An 18,928-nucleotide genomic window follows, 5' to 3' on the forward strand; every position below is an offset into this window, starting at 1 on the left:
CTAGAAATTTGCCAAGTTTTATTAGCGCTCAGGGATAATCTAGCTATAAATCTTTGAATTAACTTAATAGCTAATGTTGTCGGCTAGGCCTTTAACTAATATTTCTATGCTGTTATAATTAATAACTACGAATTTCGTATGTTTAACGTTGTTGAACATTGTTGAATAATAAAAGTGCATCTGGCATATTTAGTGTTAAACGTTTGTATATATTTATTTATTTATTTTAAATTGTAAAATATCGTTTTATAACGAAAAAGAATAAATCATCGAATGCATATTTTCATACACTGCTTCTGACGCTATTTAATGCTAAATATTCCATTTTGCAATGGAATTTGTCAGGAATTCTTAGAAAATCCGTGATAAAATACACAATATTCTAACAATTCTACAAACAAATTTAAATCACTCCATTATTATATCATATTATTTCGGGCACTTAGTGAAAGTAGTAAAGAAACAAAATAATAATTTTGCGAATTTTTATATATCTTTTATTTCCTGAAACATATATGCAAATTAAATGTAAATTAAATCGTAGATTGCAAATGGAAATTTTTCGTACAAGATAATGGAAGAGAAAGTTATTGTTTTTGATATAAGAGATATAATCTCTTCATCCTATTGTTAATTTTAACCCTTTGCACTCGAGAGGCGACCTTCAGTCACAATTTCATAAAATTTGGAAGATCTATATTAATTAATATATCAAATTTAATGTAATGTAACAATGTGCAAAATATCGAAATCAAATAATTCTAAAATTCTTTATTTACTGCTCAAAAAAGTATCGTCAGTTTTTTAATAGAGATTTGATTTTCTACTCTTCTCTAGCCAAAAAATCTTCGAGTGCAAAGGGTTAATGTATAATACCTTAGTAGGTAAAAAATATACAATAATTCGCAAATGATTACTTTGTTTCTTCGCTTTTGTCAGTAAATGTACCTTTACTATTTTATTTATCGTTAAATGTATGTTAAATAGATGATAAATATATCTAATTATTTCAGTACTTAATTATGATTAAACAAATGTTTGTGATTTACAAAATCCACTTTTATCCTCATCGACTTCCCCTCGTTTTTCACTAAACGTACCAGTGGAAAATAAGTAATGGTTAAATAATTGCTCGAGGATATCGGATAAAATTGAAGAAAAATCCAGAAAAGCTCACGATCGAGCGTAATATATTCAATTTTCCCTACCATGTTACGACAGACCAACAGATCTAACATATATTTCTGAAGGAAATTTAAGTACCTACGTCTGAACCAAGCTCCTGCACTTGGGTGCATAAGAAATGCTAAGTACTCCAAGTACCATGAAAACGAGATCTCGTGTTAGTCAGAGATTTCCAATGGTTGCAGCATTCCGAGGCATCGTTCGCGAAATGGCTCGTTAAACCGTATATCAGTGATGGAGCAAGAGGAAAAATAGTGCTGGTACAACCCCGAAGTATGCAGGACTTTTCGCGTTACACGTATTGCAAATTAATGGATTACACGCGCGTACGTTGGACATTAATTACAAGCGTCTGATCGTCGTAACTCGTTCTCGTGCTTCGTTAACGTCGTTTAAATGCTACTCGAGAGTCTGGCAATCGTATATCCCGGCACGAATCGCGACACGCGGAGTTTTCATCGGCATCCAACTGAAATTCCCGTGTTCCTCGCGGACAGAAGCTGTTCTTTTCCAGGCATGCTTCCATTGTGGAAAAACCACGGCTCCGTGCACGATATCGCGTTTCCATCGGGGCACAAACCGTAAAACTTTCTTGCGAAACCTCCTTTGTCGGTGTATGATCGTTAGGCGAGCTACAAGTGTGTGCTTTTCGTCGATGCCTCTTGTAAAGCTTCTCGTCCCTGGCTCTGAACCCTCCTACTGCCCCTTTCTAGCCACGGTCAGAGACACCACGACGGGGTGTACCTCCTCTGACGATTCTTTTCACGTTGCTCGCACGTGAGAACCCTGTGCTGTGTTTTCGTGATCCTCCTGCTCTCGTTGCACCACCACGAGTCACGATGGAGTATTTTATTCACGCGACCAGACACCAGTTAAACGTATTTTCGGCAACGACTTCGGTCCTCCAGTGTGAAGACGCTCGTCCCTCGATGGAGAGGTTTCGTCACAGTCGTTTCAAATGTTTCGTCGAACGAAATTGGCCAACTTTTTGGAAGAAGGGCCTATTAACTCTTTTCATTTGTGAAATGAAATGAACGTCGATGAAAAGCCTATACTTCATTTTTAGCTGTTTAGACTCTTAACCGAGGGGCTAATTTACAAGGTTTAAGTCAGAAATTCGAAAGCGACTTGGTCGCTTATTTTAGATTGCGTTCATTTGCGTTGCAATAAAATAAAGCTAATTTTGGCAAAATGGCAAAGAATTTGTAGCTTCATCATAATTGATTTTGTTCACGTATAATATATATAGAAGCCTTTGATATTTCGAAACGAAAATGTATCTATGATTTAGGCTACTTTCATAAACATAGTTAACTCGTCGTGCCCATAGTGAATACGAAAAGGCACAATTTGCACCTCGTGCTGTTATTAAACAACAGGAATCTCGATGCATCTGTCCTTTGATAAATAAAAAAGGATTTTAACGAAAATTAATATTATTTCGGTAATGAGTTGGAAAGTTACTATAGAGTAAAACCATAATGAATATCACGATGGACTGTAAGAATGTGATAACCGGAAAGAGGATCCATCTCGAGAAATAACCTTCTTCCAAAGAGCTCCACGATTAACAGACTAGAGAAATGTGTGAATATTCTCGAGAATTTGATTCAGATCAAATGAATTTTTTAAATTTATAATCTATAACGTGCGTATTAATATTTCGCAATATTTTGCGATATTTTTTGGTCACCGTGTGGAATACAATAGACTTGATATTTTTCATCATGCTGTGAAATATGATACAGTTTGCGATAATTTTTCATCGCCTCGTAAAAAATAACAAAATCTGCGAAATTTATCACCCTGTGCAATATTATATAATTGATAACACATTTTAGTTAGACTATGAAACATAATATACTTCGCGATATCTTTTGATCATTCTGACGAATATAATAGAATTAATGATATTTCTGATCATCTTTCACGATATCGATTCTTCAAAACGTTTTTTATCATCCAACGAAATATGATACAGTTTGCTATACTTTTTAATCAGTCTATAAGCCACGATATAATTCGCGATATTTTTTTATTACAGCATAGAATATAATATATTTCGCGATATTTTTTTATTACAGCATAGAATATAATATATTTCGCGATTTTTTGGTTATTCCATAAAAAACGCTGAAGTTTGCGATATTTGAGCACCCTATAGAATATGATATAATTTGCAATATTTTTTAAACATCCTGCAAGATATAACACAGTATCGATTATACAGTATTCTTAAAAACGAAAGTTATCTACGTAAATATTACGTACTGTAAAATGATGGAGAAGAAATGCTTTCAAATAATGACCTGTGCCATTAAGTGCAATACGAGCATTCAATAAATAATTTACTGCTCCACGAAGAAGATGGCAAAGGAACAGGTATAAATAGTTCTTGAACTTTACGGTAGAAAAATGATAAATTATTATATCATAATAATACGTATTATTATGATAAATTATTATATCATAATAATACGTATTATTATAAGTTATCTAATCTTTTTAATCATCTATCTAATTATATAATATGAATAATAATATGAAATATAAATTATTTTACCATATAATGTTAATACGCTATCTGTAAAAAGTAAGATTGAAAGAAAACAATTTGTTTCGAAGGGGCATTAACTAATTGATCGACTTAATTGAAATCTTACTCGGGTAGGCAATTCCAAGCTCGTTTCTAAAATTAGGCATTTCCGTTCGTCTCCCTTCGTCGTTCTTATGCTTTCCACTGATACGCATCTGCATTGGTCACGATCGCTACGATAAAACAGTTTCTCGATTTTTACATAACATATAAAGCGCAATCGTATGCTAATATGATTTTAATTTGGATAAAACTCGGATTAAAATTGCTACCTTTATCGAAAATAAATATATTTCATTTTTCTATTTTTCTTCTCCAATACACTTTCCGACAATTTTCAATTACATTCGCCTTATAAATTAAAGATTCTCTTAAAGAATACTGTATGAATAAAAATACCGAATACGTATCGAATTATCTTTCTATATTATCACGAATATCAAAAATTAAAATGTACTTTTATATCGATAATCGAATAATAAAAAGGAACAAGGATAATTACTCGACATAAATTAAAAGTTATTTCATCGATCGCATTAACATTAATAGCGAAAGAATAAGATACGAGCCGTTTGAGAACGAAAGGTTAGGATCGAACTACGCGACGCTACTAACGCCATCTAAATTCCTACAAACGATTGTATAGACGTGTTGTTTTAACCGTGCGAATCATCCGACCCACCCACATTACGATACGATTTAACGAGCCGTCGTGTAACGGTCGGCTTAACGATGATTCAGAGACCGGTCAAATGGTGCTTGAACCTTTTCCCTCTTTTTCTTTTCCTCTCTTCTCTTCTACTGCTCCTCACGGTAATCCTTTCCTCGATCCTTGGCTCTCCCTTCACCCCCACCCTCGTCGCGCTCCCTCCCCGTCCCGCGCCTGCTCTCTGTGTCGCTCTCCCTCTCCCTCTCCTTCTCTGCACGCGCGTGTGTCGTGTTTCCTCCCTGTCGCTATCTCTAAAGTGTCAGTCTCATGAACAAAGTGAGATCCGACATTATAAACGGAGATGCCCACTATAGTACATCTGTTTTATCTAGTTGATAAAAAAAATTAACTATTCGCTTCCTCCTTTTATTGGTTTGAACTTCAAGTACCTCGAGCTTTGGGTGCGGAGTATCGGATGCTGCGAAGAACGACGTGATAGCTCGATGCGTAAGCGACGAAAAAGGTAGTAGGAGAATAATCGATATTTGAAGTTTCATCGATCTGATCTTTTTAGAACGTGTAGTACAATGTTTTCCTTTTCACGCGTTGCTTTAGAACAGAAAAATGGTATCTCATGTTGGTTACATTAACGCGCGTTTTGCTAGCAATTTCTACGAAATTTCGTAGATACGCGAAAACGAAACATGGGATTGTTATGATACTAACTTTCGTTTCGGTTTCTATTAAAACGGTACGAAGTAGATCGACTTTAAAGATACGTACGTGTTACGTTTTCGAGAGCAGCTCTCCAGAATCTTTCACTTCGATCTCATCAGATTTAAATGTGCTATGCTTCGGTGTGCGGAATAAAAATTAAAATATGTCGGTATAAACTTACATAAATTTGTAAGATTTACAAGATAGTTCATTACACTTTTTCGATCTAACGCAAGTTGTTCTCGTAAACGTATTATCAATGCATCTGTGAAATAAATTTATTTTCTAATTTATATCGAAACTCTTCTCGAGCATACTTTATAGCCAGTAAAATAATATTTAGAAACAAATCCTGGTTTACGAGGTTATTGTCACTCAATAAGATCGACTAAATTGGATATAGAGACAAGTTTTCCGTACCATAAAACTGTACCATAAATCAATGTCCGTTACCATCGTTTGTTACCGCATATCACCCTCTGGCGTAGATAAAGTAGAAATTACACTGAACGGTAACAATTCGCGTGTTAGTTATTCGATTAGACTCGTCAAATTTTCTCGGTTAATTTATCTACGGAGATCGTTCGTTAGGTTATTAGATACGAGTGGAAGTGAATTCGCAGGGAACCGATAGAAATCGGCAAACGATCGTTCGGTAAGGAAAAGGAGCGAGATTAGGGAGCGGTTAAGTGCGCGTTGTGCTGGTCGGGAGGTGGAAATACGAATAGCGGAGAGGCATAAGGCGAAACACAGCATCCGAACGTGGCAACTGCTCCTTGCCCGGAGAAGGTTGCGCGCGAGTTATCGGTAGAGAATCCGAGCTAGAATCGATTTTCTGTATCGTGTGGCGTTACAGCGACCTTCCGGCATTGCGAAGTTCGCCGGGTACAGTGACCCCTGGCACATTCAGTGCACAGGCGGCGGTGCTCGGCGTCGTAATACTGCCGCTCGTAAACCGTTCCACAGCGAAACGAGCGCCACTTCCGGAAAACCGTTCTCTCGCGAGCGGTCTCGGCCGTCATGCTCGCACGAGTTCGACGACGCGGAAAGCGAACACCGGACTCTACGATCTTATCCTCCACAGTTCTCACGGCTAACAAATGTTTTCAGCTTACTAACGATCAATTCTGGAACTCTTGAAAAGTGCTAGCGTCAAGTTAACAGCTGCGTTAAGTTCGCAATAATTATATTTACGGAACACGAGATCCGCCTAAGGATTTTAGAGGTTAGTTTTCACGATGTGCCTATGGTTGGTTGGATATTATCGAATTATTACGAGTTACGAATGTTTTTCTTTCGTCCGTTCTTTCTTTCGTTTCTTTGTCTATAAAATAATAAATAGCACGACTAAATAACTTTATTCGAATAATTATGTGGACGGAAAGTATTTTCACATTTCTTTCTTTATTTCGTATTTAGGTATCCGGTTTACGTACGCTGCGTGGAATTTCTGTTAACGAACTACGGATTCCAAACAATGTCTATCATCGGTAGATTGTATCTTCTTTTACTGCAAGTATTTATATTTCGACGTATGCGTCTAGCTATATTGCTTTTCCTATTTATGCCTGCGTTCAGTTGCGTTCGACGGTTCAACGTGACTAACGTAGTGCGTATTTAGACACGGTTGTTTCCGCTAACAAGCGCGATGATTTATGTAGTGACAATAACGTTGTCTGAAAATTTAATGAAAAACAGGATGAAATTACTTCGCAGAGCAAAAGTGTATTAATAAAAACGGCACGGAGTGTATCCATATTAGATGAGATATTTTATGATATTATTCCAGAAAGTTCGCCAGTAAATATAACAGTTATGATCATCGCGTTGAAAATGTAAATCGCGAAATATTAAAATCAAAGGCGTGCTCGCGTTAATTTCAAACTTTGGTTCGCATTTAAAATGAAAGTACCGAAATAAATACTAGACAATTTTCAGAAATATCAAGCGTGAAAAGGGAACAATTTTTAATTTTATGAATATCGTAACTAAGGAATATATACAAATGGAAACTAGTCGATTTATCGTTTAACAGATACGTGTAGTATATAAGATTTTGAAACGATTTCTAATACACGGTGTTTAAAAAATGTTACGTCGAATCATTTTTCACTCGTGGATGGTTACCATGGTATTGCACACCTGCAGTTCTTCGTTACTTAGATTTTAATCGTGACCGTTGAACGAATACTTTCGTGTTATTTGCATGCAAGGACAGTCATAAAGCTGATATTGCAAACGCAAAACGGGTCTAGATCGAAGGATACCGTAATTACAATTTTCAACTACGTTAGAGGCGTATTAAGCAATTTCTCTAATTAACTTTGCTTCCGTTGAAACATGTAAATACAGCCTATTTAATTGTAAGTTAAACAAGAAATATTTTATTCCGTAAACTACGTGACGTCGTTGCAAGTGTTGCAGAAGTCTATAATAATCCTTGCATAAGCAGTAATGAAGGACGTAACGAAACGTTGGTCCGTCCCATCTGCTTTATTCGTTGCCTCCCCCATTGCCCCCTTCCCGCCCCCTTTTTTTACTTTCATCATCGTATAACGTTGTTACGTTGCTAAAAAAAAATCTGACCTTCAAATTTCATACCATTTCGTTCCAGTTTTTAACTGAATTTAACAGTTAAGCTACGGATAACGGGATATTTATTTGAATACAATATGCATAGGTAATTAAAGCGGTTCGATGAAAATGAACGGATGTACATAATTATTATTCCGCTGTAGTAAAATTCGAAATTAATTTTTTCAAAAGTAGCTGCAGTCACTTGGACTGACTCGATAACTACAGCTATATCGAAAACAACCGAAGATAACCATAATACAACGTGCTTAGCGTACACACAGTTATGAATTTATATTACAATGTTACAAATAAATAACACTTTGTAACTTGAAGATTATAACAGAATCAAATCTCTTTTTACTGCAATTAACGTTGAATCGTATCTCCACTGACTTTATAAAACGTAGATAGTTTAATCTCGCAGCGCTTAATATACATCGAGCCTTCTATTCGTACAAGACCGTAATGGTGACAAAAATAGCACTCCGTGTATCTCGAACAGTATAAATTCCGAGTAGTTATATTTTCATGTGGCAGCAAAGACGGGAAGCCTGTAGCGGAATTAAGCGAAAGATTTATACGCGATTCGTTGCGGCGATATTTTTTGATCACCCGGTAAACGAGAAATACGCATTGCCGTGTTGCGTCGAAGGGCGATGCACCGGCAGTTAGCGTTCTCCAGGGGCGGTTACTCCTTCCTCGTCAATCCCACCACCATCGGTGACGGACTCGACCCTCGTCGGAGCCCCTGTCGAAGGGTTGGGGAGGTCGATGCAGCGTTTCCATAGAAACCAGACGCGCCGTCCGCCACCCCTTCCTACAGTGCATTCAACCGAGGGCTGCAGTCTTCGTTCGAAAACGTATCGCTACTTCCCCAGCGACTCTAGTCATCTCCTTGATAATCCGTTTCCTCCGTTTTCTCTTATTTCGAATTTCCTTCTTTCAATCCCGTCAAAGCATTTACCTCCACCAACGCGTCTGTGGAGACTTAAAAACCAGCAGCTCTATGATTCGTATTTTGTCCACGCGTCGATGCGAGTCTGTCCGAATTTCTGACCACAGATGTTAGCCGTGTTTTTGCAACTCGAGTTTTTAGCGACCGTGAGTATTATCTCGATCAGCGAAAATTTGGATAAATTAGATTCGTAAATATCTCGATTATCGCGCTAAGTATGTTTCTGTTGCAATGTTTGCAGTTTTTCTATCTTCGTGGGGTAATTAACCCTTTGCACTCGAGAGGTGATCTTCGGTCACCATTTCATAAAATTTGGAAGATCGATATTAATTAATATATCAAATTTAATGTGACGTAACAGTGTCCGAGGTATCGAAGTCAAATAATTCTAAAATTCTTTATTTACTGTTCAAAAAAGTGTCGTCAGTTTTTTAGCAGAGAGTCTTTGATTTTCTACTCTTCTCTAGCCAAAAAATCGTCGAGTGCAAAGGGTTAACTTCGATGGCGATCGTTGTTTTGCGATAAAGCTTGTGTCAATGGAGGGCTTGGTTTGTGCAGAACGTATTGATGCGAATTTTGAAATTGGTATCGCGAAGAACTAGCGATTGCTCGAAATAGAGAATTGCGAATAGCTCTGTGGCTCGCTGTATATGATAATGCTGGAAGCTTTCGGTGACATACTTCTTTACCATTATATGAACTTCGATAATCGAAGAATAGCGAACTGTCACTGTGTTATGTCGCGCTCGGTATGGGGGTATAGGATGGCGATAAAAGTTTCCTCTTATCCGTGCAGTGCTAATCGGGCTAAAAGAGGTGGCTTCTCGAGGTATACGTACAGTTGCTAAGTTTCCATTCGATAAGCTTGTTCGGGTAGCTTTTCTTTTTTTACGTTCTCGTCTCTGGCTTCTTTTTAATGCAGTTGAGAAACGGTATAAAATGTTAAACGGTTGTTGAAAAGCAATTCGAAAGTAATGACGCGGTTATATGGTTAACAGGAAAAATAAAACGATGTCGTTATGTCGATGGTGGATGGTATGCGTTACGTTCCCGCAATTACGTATAAAAGGATACACGACTGTACAAACCATCTTGTCGTCTCTCGCGATTTTCTCGATGCACTTAGGCGTGATTGCTAGGTACTGGCTTACAAAGGTGGCCCGGCGAGGGGCAACAAGATTTATGATTCACCCTTGAGAGTATTCTTCCCGAAGAGATCCAATCGCCTAGACAGCCGGTAGAATTAATGCCGTTGTCGTGTACATAGACACTGGTTTACACTGTTGTAAAAACGTAAGGCAAGGATACACGGCCATCTTCCTCGGAAGCAAATAGGAATAAGAAAAATAACTGACTCACGATCTTACATCGTCTGCATTACCAACTGGTTATTCTATTAACGAGAAGGGGTAAATGATATCAATGAGATTTCACGTCTGAAAAAGCAACTTATTACTTTTTTCTCGCAGAATCGCAGGTATTAAACCATTTCGTTTTTACCCCTATCCGCTATAAATATTAAATAATTGCTTCTTGTAACTTGTACGAAGCGTTGTTAATTCCTTCGTCTCTTTTTATATCATATTATTGCCGCGAAGAATTATGGTTAATCAGAATTTTTACGTTCGCATTGTCGTAAACGATCTAATTGGACTCAGCTGTGGAAATGGAAATACGACAAGAAACGATTGTGTACTGTATAGTATGTCGTATGAAAACATCTTTTCTTTAGTAGGAGCATCGATACTTTCTCAGAATAAATATCAAAATTGTAATTCTGTTATTACACGTAAACCATGTATTTAACAATAGAACTATGAAAAAGATGGTAATATATTACTCTATGCGTAAAAACACGTAGAAATGATCAAATTGTATGAACAAAATAACATTGCCAAATTAAAAATTACAAATTAATACGATGACTTGGTCGAGGATTATAATAGTTCGAATTAAAGGAATTCGTAATATTAAAGTTGCTGAAATTACATGTCATCCATGATACATCGTAGAGACGAAAGAAACTGGACGAAAAATTCGGCTCCTATATAAAATAAAGTGTCTGAACACTCGCTTTTTTAAATAATCGTAAAATAAATATTTCCCAATAAATAATTCTTCGATATTTAATATAACTGTTAAATCTGAAGCAATTGAATTTACCATTAGAATTTGCTAAATCATGTTGCCAAATCATTTCAACAGTTATTGAAAATCTGTAACTGCTTTTGTCAAAACTGATATTAACTTTGATTATTTACAATAGGCAAAAAAGGTATTTTTTACTATATCAGAAGGAAATTCACCTAATCGGTAGATTTCGATTTGAAGTTTTCTACGAGCATGTATATCGTAACAAATTATACTGCTTTGTATAATTTGCTTTGTAATAGTGCAAAATACAGCAAAACTCTATAAACCAAAAATGTTTCATTTTTAATGCTCTATTACTTTATTGTGAAAAATATTTCGGAAAGAGAATACCACCAGAGCGTGAAACAATATTTAAACTTGAAATTAAACCTACGAGAAAAGGTCCATTTTGCTCTGGTGAAAAGGTTTCCCGCCCATAAAGAATGATTCCACGTAGACCTCATTCTGTTCTACATTTACACAAATTTCCATTAAAATCAAAATTTTCTGGTTAGATGAATTTCCTTGTAATATAGCGTGCTAATGCTTTCTTTACCCACAGTATACAGACAGAAATGTAATTACACGTTCTTGATTATCATCGTTATATCGCTTTAATTAATATTATCCGCATATACTGTATATCTAGGTTCGCATTACAGTTCGGTAATCCTAGCATTAATGAACCTTTGTTAAGTATCAAGCTATCTACTTCGTCCTTAGTAACTGGTGAAATCGAATCACGACAAAAATTGAATTTCAAAAGGGAAACGATGCTTTGGATAACGCTAAACCTACCGCGAGCAATGAAATTGACGAAAAGGGGAAAGAAGAGGAATATTAAAAAAGAATCGAATAATAGGAAATATCGAAGAATCGATCATACGTGCACTAAATAGTATAAATAAAGACAATTTGCGTAGTCGAATCACCGAAACGCTTGCATCGAATGCGGAATTTGAAACGAAAAGTTTAAAAATACTCATTCAGGTCGCGGTATGTTTAGCGTTAATTAAAAAGTGGTATCGTGGTTAACGAGTAAGCGATTTTCCCCGTGATTCGCGAGGCTGATTCGAGACCTTTCTCGTCCAAGGTCGTAGATCGCAGCGGTCACGCTATAGGTATTCTTTCCGTCTCTTCTCCCCCACTCCTCGCTGAGCTGGCCGCGGCTGTCGGAGCAGCGGGGCGGGAAGTAGGGAGTCAATACACTTGCGGAGCCGAGGAGTGGGGGCAAGGACCGGGTGGGGGAAGGCGGCGTGACCCCTGAACGACGTTCATCGATCGGGGTGCACGCACTCTACCTCCGGCACCGCGCTCTTCTATCTCGACACTTCCCCTACTCTGTCTTCTCTTCTCCATTTCCGATTCACAATTTCCCATTGTTGCGCCTCCTTACAATCTTTCACGTTCGAGATTTTTCTTCCTCTCTTGATCTCCTTATGCTTGCAGAAGAAATTAAACGTTCGAGGAATATAAATTAGTTCGGAGAATACCTGAATAATCGTTCCTCGATTTTAACTGGCCAGTCGTTTCAGTCGATTCCACCTTTAACCACCCCGGCCGAAGAAATCGATTTTATATTCGTAAACTGCTGCGTTTGAAGTCGTTAATCGCCAGTTTGATTCGGTTAAGAGTACTAATATTGCAGTTCTACACGTACGAACGGGCACAGGACGTAGTGGTAATAAGGTTGAATTATTCGAGGGTAAAGCAGTCGTCCTACTTAAATGGATTTGCTCAAAAGAATTGCGGAAATTGAATTATCATTATTATGCTGATTTGATGAATAATCTCAGTGACTTAATTCGAATATAAAATTTGTTATATCTAATATCAATATAACGCGTGATTATATCGATGTATTAATATTTAAATATATATTACGCGCTATCGATCACTATGCGTCGCACATTATGCATAATATGCGTACATAGATATTTACGTACCTAAGAGAAATTAATACATGTATGTACATCTCAAGATTTACATATAATTATATATCGTATAAATTTTTATAAATCAATAATTGCCTGTATAATAATAATATATCACATCTACTATATTATACATTGTATATACTGTACATTTATTGTGTTATACGTATATGTGCTGGTACATATGCTGATATACATACTGCATATTATAAAAGTATGCATATACATATGCATACTCGTATATACATACATGTACGCTATATTTTATGCTTATGCATAGGTTGTAAGTATTTTATTTCGTATATATCGCATAAACAAGCACACTGTACACGAATAAAGTCGTACATTAGGCTTCTATATTTAGATAGCATAAAAATGCATCGATACTGAGCCGATACTGTAGATGATTTATTGAGATATTCTTGCTCGATCAGCTCCAATTAAAAGCCAAGTATCAATGTTCCGTTGTTCCCGAAATACTCTTCTTTTGATATTCGCCATGTTTAATGTAGCTTTCCAGCGACCTCGAGTGCTTCCCTTAGGAGCATTCACCTTTTATCTTGGGACTCGATCGAAATTCCTACACGAAGGTACCGCGTACCAGAGAAAAGAGTAGCTAGCTCGACTTCAGAAGCGTTTCCTGGAGCGGCGAGACGCTCTTTGTTCCATTCATTCGGTTATTCGCATTTTACCTTATTCCCGCCTTCTGCTTTTGCTCTTCCACCCACCTCGCCTTTCTCTGCTCCGCGTTCACAGTCGGCGTTCGTTTCTCTTCTACTCGTTCCCTCTTCTATATCCTTCTGCGTCTACGTTCCACCGTGGAAAAGCGAATGCGTCCTCGCGTGGAACATCGTAAACTCACTCGCGCCAACTAGAAGAGATACGATAACCTTCGCATTCATGACCTTGGACTCGCAGGCTACCGACCCCTTTTCTTTCTTCTCTGTCCGCTGCCTTTCCCTTTTGCTCTTCTTCCTCTATCTGTCCATCTACCTACGAGCGCTCAGGTAAAACAGGACCATCCAGTCGGCCGATTTAATTAGAGGGACGACATTTTTTCCTCGTGAATCGCTTACGAGTCACCGAGAAGAAAAATCGAAAGAAATGGGAAAGAGACGAGAGAAAGAGAGAGAGAATGTGTGTGTGTTCGTGTGACGGGTTTGCGTCGGTGTAGACTCGCGATGACGGTCCAAAGACGTGACAAAAACAGCTTCCGGCATGTACCATCGTGGGCGAAACGAAACGAATGACACACGGTCGCGCTGCTGACCAAATTGCTTTTACGTCGACGTTTCGATCATAGCTCGTGTCGAACAATTACCGGGATCGTTGCGGTAAACGTTTCGTGTGCAAACTAATTTTTGACTAGAAACTTCGATGGTACCGTTACACGTTGTAGATCGCCGTCTCGAGTCTCTCGTGTTTCCGTGTTGCCATATTTTTGCAGCTGCAGATGTTTTACGAGACTTGGTCGGTGTTAAATTGCGCTTGCATTTTGAAGAATTTCGTTCGGACGGTAGATAAGAAAAATCCTTCGCTCCAACTAGTCGAGCAGCGTCTTTTCCCTCCTCGTTTCTTCGGCCATTACGAAGCGCTGAAAAAATTTTGGAGAATTTAGTTTCTCATACCACCAACGGCTTGTTTTCGCCAGAGTCGTTAGATGAAGATTCGAACGCGCACGAATGGTACATGGGAATCCTTTTTTCAATTTTTTTCTCGAAACCGATTTTTTTCTCGAGATTGTACCGTGGTGCATGCTAGGATTTCCGATGAGCAGGCCTCTGAAATGGGATGTTAATTTTCCGTATTCGAATGCTATAGTTCGTGAAATTTCAATGTCGCGGGTACTCGAGAGCTCGCGCATATATTATCGCATAAAATTTTATAGTACTCGCGATATAGTGATCGAGCATTTACCTATTTATCGATCTTATATACCTCGATATTCGTTACGTGTCCTATCAATCGGTTATACCGAACGGTAGCAGATTCGAAACTACGAGAAAGAAAACGAAACACGCATATACACGCATATATGTATACATGTACACGTAGACGGACACACAGGGACGTATAAAGGTGACAGAGACGGAAAATGCTTGTTCCCTATGGAACAAATCGTTGAATCTATAATGATAAGTAAAGGAACGCGCAATAGAGGGCAATCTCTGAAAAGAGGCATTGATTTTTGTTAACAGGGATGCCGGTTGACTGAAGATGGCCTCGCCGACACTCTCAGTGGAATCGCGCGCGAATTCCATCGGATCCCTGGTCTCGCTGTCCCCGCTTACAGTGAGCGGCAGTTCTCCGCCTGCGAGCGACTCGGCGATCTGCGACGTCGACAGCTGCGACCTCTGCCTCGACTCGCAAAAACCTGGAGAGGCACCCTGCCCGCGGTGCCGATTAGGAGGCGCCGGTGGAGTTCGTTGTACCGGTTGCAAATCCAACGAATCCGACGCTGTAGCTCGTTGCTTCGACTGTGTGAATTTCCTCTGCCCTAACTGCGTCATGGCGCACCAATTTATGCACTGCTTCGAGGGCCATCGGGTCCTCAACTTGGGCGATTCGAAAATCGAAACGGTTACCACCAGCTCTGCCAACACCGAGAACCCTAAGAGCAATCTGGTGATCAACAGCGGAAACAGCAACGGCGAGAAAGTACCTTACTGTCCACGGCACAAACAGGAGCTGCTGAAATATTTTTGTCGCACTTGTACCGCGCTAGTGTGCAAAGAGTGCGCGATAGCCGATCATCCTGGCCCGTTACACGATTACGCGCACATCTCCGAGGTAGGAACGCAACAGCTCGAAGCGATGGCAAGAGTGGTTCAAGAGTGTAGAGCGAAAGCTGCGAACGTGAGGGCTGCCGTGAAGGCAGCCGACCACGGTGCAATACGATTACAAGTGCAGTACCACAAAGCGCAAAACGAGATCAACGACACTTTCCAATTCTACCGATCTATGCTCGAGGAGCGAAAGCAAGAACTGCTGAAAGAGTTGGAATCGGTGTTTTCCACGAAACAAATATCTCTGGGCGTTCTCACGCAGAAAGCCAACGAGATGGCCGACAAGATGCTTCAGACCTGCGAATTCGTCGAACGGCTAACTAAATACACCACCGTCAGCGAGGTGCTGATGGTGAAGAAGCTTCTCGACACGAAGCTCCAAGTGCTGCTAAATTACACTCCGGATATTGCCAGTCAAACCGTGGACCTCGAGTTCGTGAGCAATTATCAGGCGATTCAAGTGGGCGTACGAAATACGTTTGGTTACGTGAGAAGCAACAACGAAAGCAACGCTGGTCCAATCGGGAAACAACCACCGATAGCTCGACCAACGGCATTGTCGAGTAACGGTAACGGTGGTAACAACGTGAACACTGGACCCGGTAACGCTGGATCTTTGGGAGGTTTACTCTTGGATAGACCTTACAGCAACGGCCTGATATCTGCCACTTCTACCAGCGCCTCGTCCACGTCGCAGTCGTCGTTCGACAGCAACAGTACCGTCATTACCAAGCGTTTCAGTTCGGCCAACAGCCTAGGCCCGTTCTCAACGACCATCAGCGATCTGAACTTGAACGCGATAAACGCGAACCCTTACGAGAAATGGAGCAACGGAGGTAGCGACGCATACCCAGTGGTGACCAATAACGACCACTTCCCGATGCCAACGTCCGTCGCTGTCGCAGCGAATGCCGCGTCCAGTGACTCCGTTCTTGACCTAACCTCGAAACTCATGTCAGCCGCGGTGATATTCCCCGGAAAGTCACAGATCAAGCGGCAAAAGATGATCTATCACTGCAAGTTCGGCGAGTTCGGTGTAATGGAAGGTCAATTCACCGAGCCTTCGGGTGTAGCTGTGAACGTGCAAAACGACATTATCGTCGCCGACACGAACAATCATCGGATTCAGATATTCGACAAGGAGGGCAGATTTAAGTTCCAGTTCGGAGAGTGCGGCAAACGAGACGGCCAGTTGCTTTATCCGAACCGGGTGGCCATAGTGAAAACCTCGGGCGACATAATCGTTACCGAACGTTCGCCCACTCATCAGATACAGATATACAACCAGTATGGTCAGTTCGTACGTAAATTTGGAGCAAACATCTTGCAGCATCCGCGCGGTGTAACGGTCGACTCGAAGGGTCGCATAGTCGTCATCGAGTGCAAAGTGATGCGCGTGATAATTTTCGACCAAGCCGGCATCGTCCTTCAGAAATTCGGATGCTCGAAGCATCTCGAGTTTCCTAACGGAGTAGTCGTGAACGACAAGCAGGAGATCTTCATCAGCGACAATCGCGCCCATTGCGTGAAGGTGTTCAACTACGAGGGCACCTATCTCCGTCAGATCGGCGGAGAGGGGATCACGAACTACCCGATCGGGGTAGGGATCAACGCCGTAGGCGAGATACTGATAGCAGACAATCACAATAACTTCAATCTGACGATCTTCACGCAAGACGGTCAACTGGTTTCGGCTCTCGAGAGCAAGGTCAAGCATGCCCAGTGCTTCGATGTTGCTTTAATGGACGACGGATCAGTCGTGCTGGCTAGCAAGGACTATCGACTCTACATTTATCGTTACGTACAAGTACCGCCGATCGGCATGTAGAGCAGCGACAAATCACGACGCCGACAACGATCGTCTGTCGTCGTTTTCATCGTTGTCGTAGTCATTTTTATCGCCATTGTTTCGACGGCCGCGAAGCCAGGATCTCATCGATCTTTTTTTACTTACACTTGCCTATCTTCTTCTTCACCACCCACCTACCATCACCGCTCGTGCTCACTTTACCTATCCATCTTCGCCCGCTCGACCCACCTCACTTCCGTTTACGACGAAACGCCGATTACGAGACAAAACAAAATGCAAGCGTACGCGAGCGAAAATGCGTTGATTCGGCAGTTGTCGAAATTCAAGATGACAGGCCTTATTTATACGAACACGTGCGCGTACGTGCGTGCCATGAAAAACTGCACGCGATCTAGACGAAACGGGTTGCTTCCGTAAGTAGAAACGCCGTCGAGATCGTCCAAGAACTCGTTTCCGCCTGCCGTTACTCTCCTACCTTCTTGCGCGCGCGTGCGCCACGTGCGCCGCGTGTCGCTTTCGGGGACTAACGTTAAAGCGCGCCACATTACGTCTTTCACGCGGGCACGCGTGCATCCGATGGATTCTCCAGTCAACGAGGAATGAAAACGAAAAGAAAACGAGAAGGCAATGAAAAAAAGGGAACGAAAGAGCGAGAATACGACGGTGAATTCGCTCGACGGTAGATGGCGCTCGCGTGGCCCGCGCATGCGCACCTCGCGCCAAGGCGCGTACGCGCACGCGTATCAGGTTCTCGTACGAAAAAGGAAAACGCAGGCGAGTTCGGAACGCCCATTTTGTTGCGTGCGTAACGTATACGCGCACGCGTGAAAAACGGAAAGTCACACGAGACGTGTAAGCGCATACACGCGGAGAACTTACTTGTTAATGTTGTTATAACTGAAAATACTGTTGTTGTTGTTTAGTTGTAGAGCTCGCCGCCGCTAGTCACTCCATCCTCACCCTCCTCCCAGCCTCTCCTGTTCCCTTCATATTTCTCTCAACCCTCCTCACCCCGACTCCCCTCCATTCGTTCTCTCTATTCCTCCTCGTCTGTTACATCTCCTCCTCACCCCGTAAAAATTTACCCACGTTTACCACTTCTTTTTCCGTTCTCCTCTTCGTCAACTTCTCGATCGAAAACCGCGAGGAGCGTTTTTCCAACACACCTCGGATGTATCACGTTTCTGCACGTAGCTTTTCTGGGTCGTGCAAACGAACGTGTACCCGTCCGGTTCTGACACGGTTCTTTTAACTGTCGATTCTTCCGATTCAGTTTGGGACTTAATCTCGGCTTAATCGTGCTCAACGAACGCCGTCGTTGAGTTTCGTTCGTTTATACTCTGACCCAAAGCAGCGAAAGAATTTTGGCCATCGACGTCGCCGGTTCGCAGAGAATCCATGTTTGCGAGAGCTTGCTTCGTCGCTCTCTCTTCCTCTCACGTGCGTACGTAATTTTTCCAACAACGCGGAGTACTCGATCGATATCTCTGTACCATTGCATTGCCTTGGATCGCACGCGGATCGAAGGACGATGATAATTTTCACGGTATCGATCATCGTCGCTGTCAAACGTGTCCGATCATTGA

At 40.8% G+C, this 18,928-nt stretch overlaps 1 protein-coding gene across 1 annotated transcript in view; it reads left to right on the forward strand.

Annotated features, from left to right (window-relative positions):
- brat (tripartite motif-containing protein brain tumor) overlaps nt 1-17,876 on the forward strand; it is a 180,925-nt gene extending 163,049 nt beyond the window's left edge. The window contains exon 3 of the mRNA XM_017897899.1: nt 14,945-17,876. Within this exon, the coding sequence (XP_017753388.1) occupies nt 14,964-17,360 (2,397 nt within the window). The 5' untranslated portion in view covers nt 14,945-14,963 and the 3' untranslated portion in view covers nt 17,361-17,876. The remainder of the gene's footprint in view (nt 1-14,944) is intronic.
- Nucleotides 17,877-18,928: the final 1,052 nt, after the last annotated feature.

Source organism: Eufriesea mexicana, unplaced genomic scaffold, assembly GCF_001483705.2.
Source record: "Eufriesea mexicana isolate 0111107269 unplaced genomic scaffold, ASM148370v2 scaffold598, whole genome shotgun sequence".
NCBI lineage: Eukaryota > Metazoa > Arthropoda > Insecta > Hymenoptera > Apidae > Eufriesea > Eufriesea mexicana.